This window comes from Hemicordylus capensis, chromosome 11, assembly GCF_027244095.1.
Source record: "Hemicordylus capensis ecotype Gifberg chromosome 11, rHemCap1.1.pri, whole genome shotgun sequence".
Lineage (NCBI taxonomy): Eukaryota > Metazoa > Chordata > Lepidosauria > Squamata > Cordylidae > Hemicordylus > Hemicordylus capensis.
Genome location: NC_069667.1, coordinates 12600078 through 12616398, shown reverse-complemented (window position 1 = coordinate 12616398; position 16321 = coordinate 12600078). Strand labels below are relative to the sequence as shown.

General features: G+C 42.2%; 1 protein-coding gene across 1 annotated transcript in view; it reads right to left on the bottom strand.

Moving 5' to 3' along the window:
* RPS6KA6 (ribosomal protein S6 kinase A6) overlaps window positions 1-16321 on the bottom strand; it is a 57703-nt gene that overhangs the window by 27214 nt on the left and 14168 nt on the right. The window contains exons 2-7 of the mRNA XM_053274276.1: window positions 15847-15906; window positions 10010-10126; window positions 7356-7437; window positions 5187-5267; window positions 1615-1694; window positions 179-285 (exon numbers count right to left, since the gene is read on the bottom strand). Coding sequence (XP_053130251.1) covers window positions 179-285; window positions 1615-1694; window positions 5187-5267; window positions 7356-7437; window positions 10010-10126; window positions 15847-15906 — 527 coding nt within the window. The remainder of the gene's footprint in view (window positions 1-178; window positions 286-1614; window positions 1695-5186; window positions 5268-7355; window positions 7438-10009; window positions 10127-15846; window positions 15907-16321) is intronic.

Genomic DNA, 16321 nt, shown 5'->3' with positions numbered 1-16321 from the left:
TTCAGTTAATGTCTATTTTCTGAAAATAAGTGCACAAATATTCAATTTTCAATACATATTTTAAAAAGTAAAATAGTAAAGCTACGTTTCCATATGATTATATATTTATATTACGAGGAATAGAAATAGACCTTTGAACAAAATACTGTAGTAGTGGGTAAAATACATTTTACTTTACTTTTCTGGCTTCAGGTCCCTGTATACAATCCCCAAGCTGTGCAGATGATCCAAAGCAAGGGCCAGTTCTGCGAGGTAGAATTTCACATCTTCCTCTGTAAACATAACCTAATAAGAACTATATAGATTTACATTCTGATCTTGTTAAGCATCTGCATGTCTCTATGATATTTAAATAGCATGAAGTTTACACTCTATGAAGTTTAAAAAGCAGGCAAAGCTATGATGTCGATTAGCAGCTATTGCAGGGGTACCCAGGGTTGGGTCTGCAGCTGTTAAACAACAACTCCCCTCATCCCCAGATGGGAGCTATAGACCCAGAGCAGCTGGGGAACCCCTGAGCTATTGCACATATTCCCGATAGTCCAGCATAATGGGGAGCTGGGACTGTGTGCACCCTGGGAAGGCATGTCCAAAGACTAAGCTTGCTGGCTTCCAACAGAATAGGCATTCTTCCATGCCCTGCCCAGACAAACAGATATGCACTGGGGTCACGCTAAACTCCCTGACAGTTAATATACTCTGTTGACATGTTGACTCTCCCGCCGCCGTTTCAGCATAGGAGGGCAGGCCCAGACCCTCCTTACCCCAACCATCCAGCCAGCAGGATAGGCAGAAACCCACAAGTGCTACTGTTGTCACAAATCTATGGACTGGGGCACATGTGTTTCAAGTTAGGACACTTAAGGATCTCAGTTGCAAAAACGGGTCTTGACACAGTAAGACCCCGCTCAAGACAGACATTTACCCCAGAAGCCAGTCACACTGCTGATATTTTGAAAGTAGGGCACTGGCAGAATGAGCAAAAATGTCATATGAACAAGTTTCCTTCAGCACACACACACAAACCACTTAACACCATCAAACCCGGAAGCAGAAGAGAGCCTGATCTTCCCCAAACCCATAGAAAAATGGAACAGACATTTTCATCTTATGAAAAGTGGTAAGCATATTTCTCAATTCATATACAGTCTTGCACAAGGTGAAATTCATCAGGTGAAAAACACCCATTGCTGGTGATTTGGCTAACCCAACCACTTATCCAACCGGTTTATTTGCTTTTTCAGCATTCAGGTTAAAACTAGATTTCAAAACCTAACTGGTTATTGACCCACGTGTATTTTATATTATAAAAGGAGAGAGTAACTTATTACTGCAGCTACCAGAACATGATTATCAGGCGAATTCCCCATATAAAAGGAATGGCTTAAGTCTAAAGAAAAGAAAGTAAAAGACAACCACCAGGCAATGTTTCTTTAAAATGTAATGAAGCCATGCTTTCCACTACACAGAAAGATACCTCAGTTTTATAATTACTGTAATACAAATATCTATTGCAGCCTTACATTTGAGTGGAACAGAATTCATCAGAAAAGCTAGAGAGACAACACAATCCTTAATTTTTCCTAATTTTAGTGCATTTCTATAAATACATACCTCTTTGGATAATCTTGTGAACACATCCCCTCCCCTGAGAAAATCCAATATTAAATATAGCTTCCCTTCAGTCTGAAAGGCTGATTTGGAAAAAAAAATAAAAAAACACCAAACACCAAACATGAATCAGTTACACCAACAGTTGTAAAATATGAAAGAATACATTTTAATCCAGGAGCGTTTGCATGTTTCTGAATTTCACATATTCAAACAAAAAGGGCGAATAGTATCAAGTTTTGCAAATACCACCCTGGCTGGGTTCACACAGTCAGAAGGATCATAGTTAAAAAGCTAATCAGGATTAGTGAGCCCAGCAGAGAGGATTCTGTGCATCCAGAATTTTAGGTCAAGTTGCTCTGGCCAAATAGCTCTAGTTAGTCAGCTTTTAAATCAGGACAGAGAGGATTCAATCCTGGCTATCTATTCTGGTTAGATCAGGCCTGCAAAACATCCGGCCCGCAAAGCCATTTTTCTTGGCCCACGGGGCCATTGCGCTTGCCCCCCACCTGCTGCGAACCTCAGTGTTATTTTTAAAGGAAAAAAAATTCCAATTCCATCCGCCACATGGCCAAGGGGATGGATGCCGTTGTGTGTGTGGGGAAGCCGGTAGTCCTTTAAGCCCCCCACACCGGTGTTGGAGGATAATATCAGAGCGATGCCGTGGCCTACCATTTTGCCCAGCGTCTCTTCCCAACTATAAAATCCCTGTGCAGCTGAGTCTCTTAACTGCGCAGGCGCGCCTCGTAGTTGGGAAGAGACGTTGGGCCGAACGGCAGGCTACAGTATCATTCTGATCTTATCCTCCAGCGTCACACACTGGGGGTGGGGGTAGAAGGACTACCGGCTCACATACACACCCCCAGCAGCCATCCCCTCGGCTGTGCGGTAGCTGGAATTGGAATTCTAAAAAAACACAGAGGTCCGCAGCAGGGGAAGGCAAGCAGCACGAGGTGCAGCGTGGTGGGCTGGCTCTTTCCATCAGTTTCTTTTTAAACTGTCTCTCTCTCCCTTTTGCAAGCCAAACCTAGCCACCCTCTTTCTTTCTTTCTTTCTCTCCCTCTCTCCCCTCAAGCCTGCCCCATCCCCTTTTCCTTTCCCTCCCGCATTCTCTCTCAAGCCAAGCCTGCCGCCATTCTTTCCCTCCTTCTTTCCCCATCTCGTTTCTCTCTTTCCCTCTCATAAAAGTCTGTGTGGTGAAGGATCAAAGTGCAATCTTCTTATCAAAAAATCAAGAGGAAAACTGCTCTAGTTTTTTCCTTAGAAGTACTCCATGTTAAGTGTGATGATTTGGCAGAGGTGCAAAGGAAGAACAATGCATTTTATTGTTCTGCATTTTGTATTTATTTTATTAGAATTTTTAATTCAATTTATTTTATTTTAATTTAAATTAATCTTGGCCTGCCAGAACTTTAAAAGTTAAATTTTGATTAAATTCATTTTAATTAATTTCACTTTAATTTGATTTAATTAATTGATAGATATTTAGTGCTACTTTAATAATCAGCACCCTAAAAATTGACCTCAGCCTCCATGAGCCAAGTCAGGGTCAGTTTCGGCCCACCAGGTCATTTGAGCTGTGCACGCCTGGGTTAGATGCTGGTTAACTGAAGCAGTTTGACCAGGATTGCCCTGAAATTATGTGTTCTCACAATCAGTTCCATGTGGCTCACTGATCCTAATTAACTTTTTAACTAGGATCCTTCTGATTGTGTGAACCCAGCCTTTACAAAATTTCATACTCATATGTTTAGATATAATTCCAATGAATGATTTACAACTTAGGCTATAACTGTATAATATCCTTGCATATACTACAAATTTACAACATGATGCACACTTAAGCTTTTAAAAGATATGCAGGTAAAAGTTGTTCATCATAGGCTTGCTTTTTTGTGTACATATTCATTCACAGAAGCAGAATCCTTTCTATAACTCTGTTGAACATGACTAGGGAAGAGGAGCAAATCTGTGCAACAAATATGCTTCATAAAGAATTGCAATTAACACTACAATTTGGTCATATCAAGACAAAAATCTTGCATATAGCAGACTATAGTGACAGGCTATCACTATGCCACCTATTATCAATGGTGCAAAATGCCCTTAAGCAAGGACAACTTGAAAAGTTAACAGCAATTTTAAAAATAGCTGCTTATGAAACCATCATTTTCATGTTGGCTAAATGCAACTTTGAGGGGAAAATGTAGGAGATCTTTGATGCACGATTCAACCCCTGACATTAATGCTTAGAAGATGATTTTTATATATATTCTCCTGAGGTTGCTTTTTCTAAGATGGTGGCAGAAGATGACCTTATTTCAGCAAAAAGACAGATGTGCAGTCCATTACTGCTTTGGATGGGAGAATTTCCAGACAGTGTTTGCCAGCAGCAGTGTTGTCAAAGTAACTCCTACACTCTTGACATATCCCAATTCTAAAGCCAGTTAAACCAGTAATTCCCAGACTATGTGGTGGTGGGCTACAGTCCTATGCTTCAAGAAATCAGCTGAGCAACAGAAAGGTCCTGTGATCCCAAAGTCATCCATTTACAGAGGAGGATTTCACTGTGTGACTGCATGAGTTCCTCCTCTGACCTGGCTGCTACCAATCAGGAGACATGTTCTAATCAGCAACTTTTGCAGAAACATAGTGGGAATTCTTCAGGGGGATTGTTGTGGTGGTGATTTTTTTGTGTGTGTACCTCAAAAAGCTTACCTTTAGTGTGCAAGAGACATTTATTTTTATAACGCCCCCATCTAAGTAGTTCAAGGTGGTTTACAACCAGGGATCCTCAACGTTGGGCCCCCAAGATGTTCTTGGACTTCAACTCCCATAATCCCTAGCCAAAGGCCACTGGGCCTCGGGATTATGGGAGTTGAAGTCCAAGAACATCTGGGGGCCCAACGTTGAGGATCCCTGGTACACAGTATGTAAAATTGGACATGTGCCACCAATTTTATACTGAGAACAAAAAGAAAATATTCTTTTTATTCAGAAAGAAAGAAAAAGAATGCCCTCAGCTATTGGAAGCATCATATTACAATAAACCTAGCATTAAGAAATGGGCTTAAAGAGCATCTCTTCTTTGGAAGAAGCAGCTGGTGGGGGAGAACAGAAAACCCGGATCAGGCCCATGGCATGAGGTTTTTGTTTTAAGCACTTTCTGTATGGACTGATTTCCTGCTTTAAAAATCCATTTGTGCCACAGTCTCTTCCTTGTGTGCCACGGTCCCAATCCAAATACTCTCCGCTACCAAGCGGCTGCATGCTCGCTCCCTTTGAAGCCCATCTCCTCATGACAGATTTGCCATGGCATGTTAATCTGGCCCTCAGTTAAGGTTCAAGACACTAGTGTCAATGAAGGAATCCAATTCCACTCAAGTCAACAGAACTAGATCAACCCAACTATTTCATACCCAGGTTCAGAATCACATGTAAATACAATCTGTTCCAAGATCTACTTTGCTGGTTTTATTAAAAACACAATTGCATTTCTAGAAGGACGACACTCAGAATGCTCTATGTGATCAACTTGCACCAAACCATGTAGGCAACTGAACATGAACACTCACCATAGTGCAGTTTGACAATAAACGGATGATTTACTTCTACTAAGATATCTCTCTCCATCTTTGTACGAACTCTGTCTCGAACTGCAAACAAATAGTAATTATCCTACACAAGCAAGCTATTCTATTGTAACAGTTGTGGAAGGAACACTCAGTTTCCCCCTCCAAACATCGACAAATGCACTTGCCATGGGTGAATGCCCTCAGTCCTCTGGTGAGCATAATACCTAGCACCACACAGGTCCCCACCCCAGAGGTCCCATTTCCACTGCCATTTTTAGAAGCTAGGAGAGCACAGGAATCCTTTGAGCATTTGGAGAGGGTTCCCACCATTTCTTACCATCTCCATCTCCCAGTGCAAATGACAGAAGACCTGCTTCTCTCCTAAAACCATGTGGCAGAAAAAGATTCAAGGGAAGAGAGGGGATTGGTGGCAGCCACAAATAATGGCTGGCAAGTGAGCTAAGCATACATTTGTGGAAGATCTTTCCTCTCCAACCCCAGTTATTTGATTTTATCAACAGTTACCTCCAAGAATGTCCAGAAAATATTTATGAACCGTCTTAGTAGGATCAATCCATTTTTGCTCCCGGTGGACAGCTGGGCCTAGTGACTGCATAATGAATCTACCACAGGCATCAGCCACTAAGGGGGCTTTCTTTGCAGAAGCTATTTAAAAAGTATGGTCAGTGCATAAGAGCACTCCCGTTTGTTTCCACAGGGACTTCACAGGAAATGTGCCAGGCAGCTACTGTGCTTGTCACCAACCAGGCAGACACAAATGTTTCAACCAAATTAAAAAGTCATGAGAAGTCCACAGTAGCAGTCTGATTTGCTAGAATAATAAAATGCTCTCCAGAAGCCATATTCTCAAGCTCATAAATCAATGTCATAGCCACATTTCTTTAAACCCATGTTAAGACAAGCCCTCCACATGTTGTCACTTAAGAACCATGGAATAAAGGCTTGGCTTGGAGAAAAAGGTCCAACGGAGTGCAACCTTAGACCTTGCTTTCCAGTAATGGGGATAAGTACCTCTGAGCATGTGCCAAGTCCCTTTTGTTTAACAAGGCATTAACCGAGCTGCACAGGAACAGAAAAAGGAGGGGGGAACTCCCCAGGTGCTGATGGATTTTTTCAAAATGTTTTTATTGATACACTTTCATTAATCACAATGTTTGTTTCTGTAGATTTGTTTCTCTGATTAATTGTATCTACCCAAAAATTACCTCTGAAAAAGAGCATTGGCTCAAAACACGTAAGGCAACACTTAACTAATTTAATCAAAGTGTATAAATAAAAACATACTGAGTAAATCCATCAGCACCTTGGGAGTTTCCCCCTCCTTTTTCTGTTTTTGATTTGCTGGTGCCGCATCATTTCTCTCTTTCTCCCTCCCCCCCTCCACCCGCTCTTTTGTTTCTGCACAGTTTCAGCCCTCCAACTGTGTTGGGGCTAACTCCCTTCATATCATCATCCCCAGTCAGGGATGATAGGAGTCGTAGACTAACACCTTCAGAAGCATCAAAGCTGTGCAGGCCTGCATTACTGCAACAGGGACATACATGGAGGAGACAAAGTGGGATGACGAGGCAAAGTGGGCTTTCCTTTAGAAAGACCAACTGCCAGGTAGCTTGAGCCCTAGGGGCTTTCATTTTAGAACCATTTTAGAAATGGTTACCGAACTGGCTTCACCAAAGGATGAAATAGATAGGCTATCATTGTTGAAAGCCAGAGTTATGTAGTGGTGAGAGTGTTCGACTAGGACTGGAGAGACCCAACCCCAATTCAGCCATGAAACTCACTGGGCAACTCTGAGCCAGTCACTTCTCTCTAAGTCTAACCTACCTCACAGGGTTGCTGTGAGGATAAACACAACCATGCACACCACTCTGGGCTCCTTGGATAAGGAGTGGGACATAAGTATACCAAAAATTATGGCATGTGCTTTGAAGCAATCAACACCGTAGCATTTGTCTGGCTGCAATTCTTCAGGGACCAAACACTCCAACCCTGAAGATGTTTACTGAGACTGGAGTGCACTACCTTCAACTGAACTTTTAAGTATTCATAGAGGATATATTATGCTACAAATATCGCTGTTTAGCAGCAAATCATTATACCCAGTCAATGAAAGTAACTTATTTGTTGTGTAAAAAAGAGGTGATATACCTTTCAAAGAAGCTTTCTTCAGAACTTTCATTGCATACAGCTGTCCAGCATCAGGACCAATAAGTTTCCTCACAAGGAATACCTAGCCAGAGAGAGAGAGAGAGAGAGAGAGCGCAGATGTTTTGCAAGTTATCACTAAGCCATATATACCCAACACTAAAGTCAAACACAGTCAAGTGAGCAATAAGATAGCCAAGACCAGGAATCATTAGACCTCTAATCAGTGAAGCAGGCTCAAGGATCCTATACAAGCAGGGTTCTCAAACTTTTTGATACTGTGACCCCCTAAAATATATAAAGCTACATGACCTCCATCCCACAAAGCTGCTTGCTAGAATTTGTCTCCTGAAAAGAGCATCTTTCGGCTTGCCAAAGTAGCTAGCTACTCTGTTGTGTCTGCCTTCAGCTTTGCAAGGTGTAGGGACTGGGTCGTTGTCAGTTCCAGTCTATCTTCTATTATCCCTGACTGTCCCCACACCTCTAAGACATTAGGTAAGGCCCCTGTCTCCCAACAGCTCCCTCCCGACCCCTTTTAAAGTTACTTGAGACCTCCTGGAAGAGGTCCTGACCCCCTGTTTGAGAACCATACTATTCAAAGTTCGCATAACACTTTCTGAATGACATCCAGACTAACTCACCTTTGATGCACCAGGGTTTTCTGTTCATGAGAGGGCAGGGGTGACTTCTCGCAATCTCTCCTTCCCTCTGCAGCTGTCTGTGCCTCTCGAAATCTTCCCAGGGATTCCAACCAGTGCTCCCTTTAAGAGGGATCCCCAGATGTTGACTACAATTCCCATCATCCCCAGCTGCAATCAGTGTTCCTTCTAACAGGGATTTCCAGATGTTGTTTACTACAACGCCCAGAATCTCCAGCTGCAATGGCTTTTGCTTGGGGATTCTGTGAGTTGTAGTCAACATCTTGGAATCCCTGTTAGAGGGAACACTGGCTGCAATGGTCTTTGACAGGGTTACGGAGTTGCAGTCAACAACATCTGGGAATCCCTCTTACAGGGCACACTGATACCAACCCTCTTCATTCACTAATTTAAGGCCTCATGCAGATGCCCAGCCTAACCACACTTAGGAGATTTGCAACATCCCAAAGGCTTTCAGATTTCTCTTCTCCTCTTGTATGCAAACACCCCTTTCAATTTTGAAGCCAACCATGTGCAGCACTAGGCCTAGGTGTTTTTGATCAAATCAGTTTGCAAACTCATTTCTAACAGAAGCTGCAAAATGTATCTTGGACCTAAACATTAGCGAAAATGCTAATGTGGACTTAACACTGCACCATGGTTAACTCTAAAAGTAGAGGGAGAAGGAACATATACAAGGAAGTTAAGGAGGGGCATACGTCCTTGTGGAATGCTCTGATCTAACACAACTAGATAATCAAGCAGCATCAAGTCTGTCAATAAAAGATACAACCAACAGTATGTCTATTATGTCTAATTTAGAAATAGGTATAGAAATGCTTCCATCATCACATGAACATATTTGTACTCTTGTTGACAATTCTGAATGTAATGCAGTGCAACAGTAAGATCTGTAAATATTATTATGATTGATGAAACCGCTACAGAAAAAGCAAATATGAAGTAACATCTTTAAGTTCTGTTCTGGTGAGTCTAGCAACATACTCGGAAAACTCACATATTTTAATGTTTCAGCAATAGTGCAACAGATGAACACACATATGTTTAAAGGACACTTTCATAGCTTTTCAATTATTTTAGCTAATCACTTACTCTCAACAAATAAAGCATGCCTTTTTCATCTTTCGGCTTCCACCCAAAAGATAGTGTACTATTCCTCAGAAAATGGCGAAAGAACTCTCAAGGAAGTCAGATGTTTTGTGAGAGAAGGCCGAGGGAGAGGGCCAAAGAGTTGTGTAAACCAGCAAAGAACAAGGTAGGGATGCGCAAACTGGTTCAAGGTTAAGTAATCGGGCCTGTTTGATGGTTCGCCCTTGAGCCAAACAGGGCCTGGTTTGGCTTAAGATGAGCCATGGGGTGTTGGGGGGTATGCAAAACTGAACATGCCCAGTCTGGTTCAAGTCTGGTCTCAAAATGAACCAGACCAACATCCCTAGAGCAAGGACATATAGGGCAGTTTCCAGAGTAAATTAGCCAACTCACCACGACAAGTTAGCCACGACCTGAATGAAGTCCCATTCATTTCAGTGGGACTAGTGTACATTGAATAGTTATTAGTTATTACCAAGATTGGCTTTAGCTATTTAAAATGTAAGTTTGCTTTCCTAGAATGACCTTCATTTACATCAATGTGATGGTGTTCATAAGAAATGTGTCACCATTTGGATAAGGTGCAAATTCCTCCACAAAGCCTAAGTGTATATGATTTACAGTAGTTATGGTTCTTTGCTAAAACTTAACTTGTGAATGTCATTGTTCAGAGAATGATCCAGTAAACAAGTTCTAGCTAAAGATGGCATAATTAGGATTTTATACAGCTATCTTCAGGTTGTCTAGAGTGAGAATTGTATGTGGGAAAACTATTATAATCATAACACTACAAGACACTGGAGAGTAATAAAAGGAATTAAGCATCTATAAAACTGATTTCTATGGACAACAAGAGAAATTGATATGCAATAAAAATATTCAAATGAAGCACTACTACTTTTGTCTTACCTTTCCAAACGATCCTTGACCTAGGACTTTAAGTAATTCAAATTGTGCAGGATCTGCCTTTTCGCATCCTTCCTTTACATGATGAGTAATAGGTATCTCTTTCACACTTCCTTCATCCTATTCAAACAAGAATCAGCCACTGAAATAAATACCTTTTTATGTATACATTGCTCTTTGTGAATGGCAATATGAGTGCTTATTCAAAATGTAGTATTTATGAACACACAACCAAATCATTAAAAAGCACATACATAAAGCCCCCACCTGAAGACTTACACTTTAGGCACATACATCCCTTTTCTTAATTATATGGCTTCACACACACACACTCTTGGAATCTTGAGGCCAAGCTGTTAGCCATAAGCCTTTCTAAAAAGGCAAAACTAGAACTAAAACTGGTAGACAGACTTCTTTGTCACAAAATGTATTGGAATCCAAGTAGAGTGATTACAAATTACCCAACAAGCAGGGGGAGAATTCATATGGGAGCCAATGTGCTTTCCCACCATGTTCCTTTAGTGGAGACAGCTTGTCTTTGTCACTGAAAGCAGGCTTGTGTCAAGAGGGTGTGAGGGAAGCCAGCACCCTTGCCCAAACATTCTCGGGGCAGGAAGTTGCACTTACTTAGGAACATAGAAAGTTCTTTAATACAGAGTCAGACCATTGGTTCATCTCACTCACTGTTGTCCACACTGACTGCTAGCAGCTCTCTAAGGTTTCTCCCAGTCCTACCTGGCCAGGGAGTTAACCTGCGACCTTCTGCATGCAAAGTAGATGCTCTTCCACTGAGTTATGGCTCCATTCCTTAAGGGGAATATCTTACAGCATGTAGCCTCCCATCCAAATGCAAAGCAAGACAGATCCTGCTTAGCAAAGGGAACAATTCATGCTCACTACCACACGATCAGCTCTCTTCATCTATGCACTGAAAGCAGATGCTCTACACAAATACAATTATCCATTCCCTGGTCCCAGAGCTGGCAACTGCACAAAGCCCTTTACTCCCAGGAACAAATAACACCACCACTTTATTTGTAAGCCATCCCATAACAATTGTTCTTTGAGTGGCTCACAACACAGCATTCAAACATGAAACAAAAACACATAACACATTAAACCATAACAGACCAATAAGTGTGTGTGGGGTGTGTGGAAGGGTACAAAATACAATACAATACAATTTAAAAACTATTTTAGAATTATATTAACTAGGTCTGGGCCATCAGAAATACTGGAAGCCTCGACAGTGCCACTCCCCCCAACCTCACTGGGAGGCAGCCATCTGTGAGGCAACCACCCCAGGCAATATGGCAGTGGGGGCTTTCCAACTTCTGACCTATGACCGGTGCGAGGGAAGCCGGACGGGCAGGGAGAATGCCGGGAAGCCAAGCAGGGGAGGCCAGGAATACTCCACAACAGTACGAAGCAAGGGTTGCCTTCACAGCCTTCAGTCAAGCAGTTGGGAGGACAACTCCCACCATTCAACCCCCCACAGTGGATGTCCAAAGCACAGCTTTTATCATTTTTAAGCAGTCTCACCTGCTTGAATCTGCTTTCAGAATACTCTGTGCCCTAGAAACTGCTGCACAAGCAAATAAATGCTCAAGGTACAGCATACCAGCCATTGTAACAATTCTATATTAGGGATCATGGTGTTACACAGAAAATGAAGGGTCTTGTCCTAGCATTGGCAACAGATTGTCCAGTGCAAATATATTTAGGTTTGAAGTAAAGGAATTGTAGGCTTTGTAGCCACACACATAAACACACACACACACACACACACACACACACGATCACTTTGCCTATTATGGGTGTCCTCTTGGCTTGGATAGCACTGTACAGAATCAGGTGAAAGCCATATATACCCCCAGCACAGTACCTCCAGTGACTGTTGCTGGTGTCTATCTTATGTTTCTTTTTAGTTTGTGAGCCCTTTGGGGACAGGGAGCCATCTTATTTATTTATTATTTTTCTGTGTAAAACGCCCTGAGCCATTTTTGGAAGGGCGGTGTAGAAATCGAATGAATGTATGAATGAATGAATGAATGAATGAATATATGAAGGAACCCAACCAGGGTTATAAACTGAGTAGGCATTGTGCTTGTAAATGCAGCATTTCCCTTGATTTTCAGCTAATATGTATCAATTCAACTGAAATTTGTTCCACGTTTCCTTAAGTACAAAGAATCCCCCTTGCCTCACAATGTTCCTTCCGTTTGTTTTGTGGTGTTAGAAGTTGTGTGTGTGTGTGCAAACTGCTTTGGGAACTTTCATGACAAAAGATTACCCAAAGACAGAATCTTGATGGTAGCAGTATTATAGGATTTCTTCTGCAAGGTTATCTCTGTCTAGCAATCTAAACATACCTCTCACTCCTGCAGCTTACTGCCAAAATGTTTCCAGAAGAAAATGAGAGCTATTCAGCCCATCTTTTTCATGTATCCAAATACTTCCAAATAAGTACAAAAGCAAGAACAAAGACAGTTGTACATTCACAACATGTGCAATAAAGTCAGATGTACAGTGTAGATGTTTGGGGTATCTCACAGAGTCCTACACACTAAATTATATGGGCCTACTGAATTTCAGTGTGACTAAGCAGGACAAGAACAGTTTCGTTGAGCTAGGCCTCTAAATAAAACACCCGAGGAACTGTGGAAGCTAAAAACCTGATACACAACTTATGGGGAATAAACCTGTCTATCAAAATGAATTATACTTGCATTTGCTGACTACCTTTCAAGATGGCGTTATTTCTCTGCAAAGCATGTTATCACGACAATATGCAGAACACATTTCAGATCCCTTAATAATTGCTAAATTGCCTCTGGTTCCTCATGGTGACAGGGGAGGTACAGGAGCTAAAATATTTTTTACAATCTGATGCATTTAAGATGCGCAAGAACAAACCTTCTTTGTTTTTTAAGTACCAAGTTGGCTTCCTACAACCAAGAACTACAGATAAACATTCCTAGCTCAATATTCCCAGTGTACAAACACACTTACGTCAGAGCCTCATTCTGCCTCTCACACAAGATTAGAAAGCATCTAAGTACTGATCTCATGCATATTAAAAATGCATCCTTCTCTTAGAAAAAAAGGAGTTTAAAAATGCTAGCGTTCAAGTTGCCTAGTGATGGCGGGGGGAGGGGGGGAACAGAAGACTAGAAGCCATATATCATTCAGCCCTAAGTTTTTTAATAGCTATTGACACCACAAACAAGGCACCAAAATATTCAACAGGGCTGCTGTTATTTTAATTTGAGCTGTTGCCTTAAAGTGCTGCTTTAAACTGAGCATTTGGACGAACAGACAATTTTGAGAAGATCTTCTGCTTCTATGCTCCTCACCCACCTTAAGTCACAATTCCCTGACATCACAATTGGTTTCTGTGGAAACTGATACAATAGTCATTAACTAGGAACTTGACAAATAAACTGGTTCTTCATGCTGCTGCCGTGGAAGTTACATAATTTTCTGCTACAACACAAATTCTGAATAACCACAGACTCGTGTTAATTCAGTTATATTCTTCAGTATATTCCCTTAGTGTGAAGGGCTACATCCCATGAATTCTAAATCTTAAGCAGCCACCATGCCCCATACCAGAAGAAAGAAACTGCACAGAACTTGGAAACTCAACAGCTGTTTAGCGTGGGCAGGAGTGACAGAAGCAGAGCATAACTATCTGGGAGAGTAAACAGGTGCTGGGCCACTTCTATAGTGTTCTCAATCCGTTTCTTTTCCCTTCTGATTCAGCCCTCTCTGCCCCTTTGGCTCTTTCGCTCACAGATGTCCCTTCTCTTTCTACTCACTTCCCGTTTCTACAGCTCAATCATGTAAAACTACAAGCCTGACCTGCATGTGCGAGTTCCTTCAAGTTGCAACACTTCAGCCCTTTAATCAGTGCTACAATCTGAAACCTTTGAAGGATAGGTGAAGATCAGGTGGGTGTCACCCAGAAGGCTGCCTAGATTAGCAGTGGGTAGTCATGAAGGCCTGCAGTACTGAACTTTCCTCCTCCGCTTCCCCCTGACTTTTTAAGAGAGAAGAACCAAGCTTAGAGCCACCCCACTTGCGATGTCAAGTCCCTTCAAAGCACTCTCTCGTTCCAGTCTTCCAACTCATGGCCTCCTTCTTCACCCTACCCCAGGGCTGCACAATTTCAGCTGTCCAGCTATTTATGGCCTACAACTCCCAACATCCTCTGCCCAAGTGCCTAATAGTGACAGATGATGGAAGTTGTAGTCCAACACCTTTAGGAGGGCCAAAGTTGTGCAGCCCTGCCTTACCCTTCTCGCAGGGATTTCCTGTTTTTTAGTCCATACCCTAGTCTGCACCATTCAGCCATGAAGCTCACTGAGTGACGCTGGGCCAGTCACATTTTCCTCAGTGTAACTTACCTCACAGGGTTGTCCTGGGGATAAAGGAGAGAGATCATGCATGCTGCCCAGAGCTCCTAAGAACAAGGGTGCGATAACAGCATAATACATAAATCTCAGACTAACAACTTCATGCTCCCCTCACAACTGTTGCCCTGCAAGCATTCTTTGCTCCCCAAATAGTTGGAGTGCTAAGAAGCAACACTCTGTGCCATCACACAAGCTCATATTCTATGCCAGAAGTTTCATTACCAAAATGCAATACTAGAAACATTGCCAAACGGAAGAAAAATTGGGAATATTCAACATCCATGCTTGGATATGAAGTGTATATCAATAAAAGCTGGAGCTGGAGTTTTAAGGTCACAAATAACAAACGCAGACACAATAGACAAGCTGTTAAAAAAAATGTGGGCTACTAACTTTCAGGACTTTGTAAAACAGTTTTCAATTACACTAAGATTAGTAATTTGAAATCAGTTGCACTTTTGCACTCAAGCAAAATGAATTGTTTATGCCAGCTTTTAGTGATAAGAAGCTGCCCTTCTTGAAAACACAAACAAGCATCAGATCCAACTACAACACCAATAAGATACATGTATGCAATACAACAGCAATTCACTCAACCACAGCTTCATCTGCAAATATTAACAGTGATGAAGAAATGTTGGCTCAGTTTATCAGGCAGACAAAATATTTTCCTAGTCAAGCTATGTTAGTACAGTGCTCATCAGGACTTCTTCCACTCGTCAGACATCATTTTTCACTCATCACAGACTAGTATGGAGCCAGCATGGTGTAGTGGATAGAGTGCTGGACTAGGACCGGGGAGACCCAAGTTCAAATCCCCATTCAGCCATGATACTTGCTGAGTGACTCTGGGCTAGTCACTTCTCTCTCAGCCTAACCTACTTCACAAGGTTGTTGTGAGGAGAAACTTAAGTATTAAGTACCGCTCTGGGCTCCTTGGAGGAGGATACATGTAATAATAATAATAGTAGTAGTAGACTAGTGGATTTCTGCAGCCCTGTATATTAATATTGAAAACCTTGGCAATGCCTACACTATTTCAGGCAAACTTGCACACTTTTGGGGGTACTTGCCTAGACTTAATTGTCTCTCCCTGTAGGTGCTGTAGTAAGCATGGACAAGCAGGAAGGCTTCCCAAACTCTAGACCAGGGCTGCTCAACTTCGGCCCTCCAGCACTGTGGCTGGGGATTATGGGAGTTGTAGTCCAAAAACAGCTGGAGGGCCTAAGTTGAGCAGGCCTGCTCTAGACTGTAAGAGCAGGGTGAGTTTTCCTTGCTTCTCTGTTACCTTCCATTTTATCCTCCAGGTTCCTGCTAGTTTGATTGCTCAATTAGTGCACAAGTCAACCCAAGTAAATCACATAAGACGATTTTAAACTATTTTGAGGGGGATTAATTATGAACTATTGCAAATATACTTACCTCATAGGAATATGGTTCTCCCTCCTCCATAGGTTCATCCACCATTTTAATGCCATTCAGCTGCAGAAAGAAAGTAGCAATATGATTAAACAGAAAAAGGTTATCCACATGAATCTGCCAGGGAGGTGTACTTTGGGGATGGGGCCATAGCTCAGTGGTACAGCATATGCTTTCCAAGCAGAAGGTCCCAGGTTCATCCCTGGCATCTCCAGATAGGGATAGTAGGGAAAGACTTCTGCCCAAAATGTGTCCTGGTTTGCATTTGGATGGGTGACTACATGTGCACTGTCTGCTGTAAGATATTCCCCCAAGGGAACAGGGTTGTAGCTCAGTGGAAGTGCATCTGCAGGCTTGCATGCAGGAGGTCCTAGGTTCACTCCCTGGCAGCATCTCCAGATAGGGCTGATCTGAAGCCTCAGAGAGCCACTGCCAGTCAATGTAGACAATACTGAGCTAGATGGAACAGCGCTCTGAC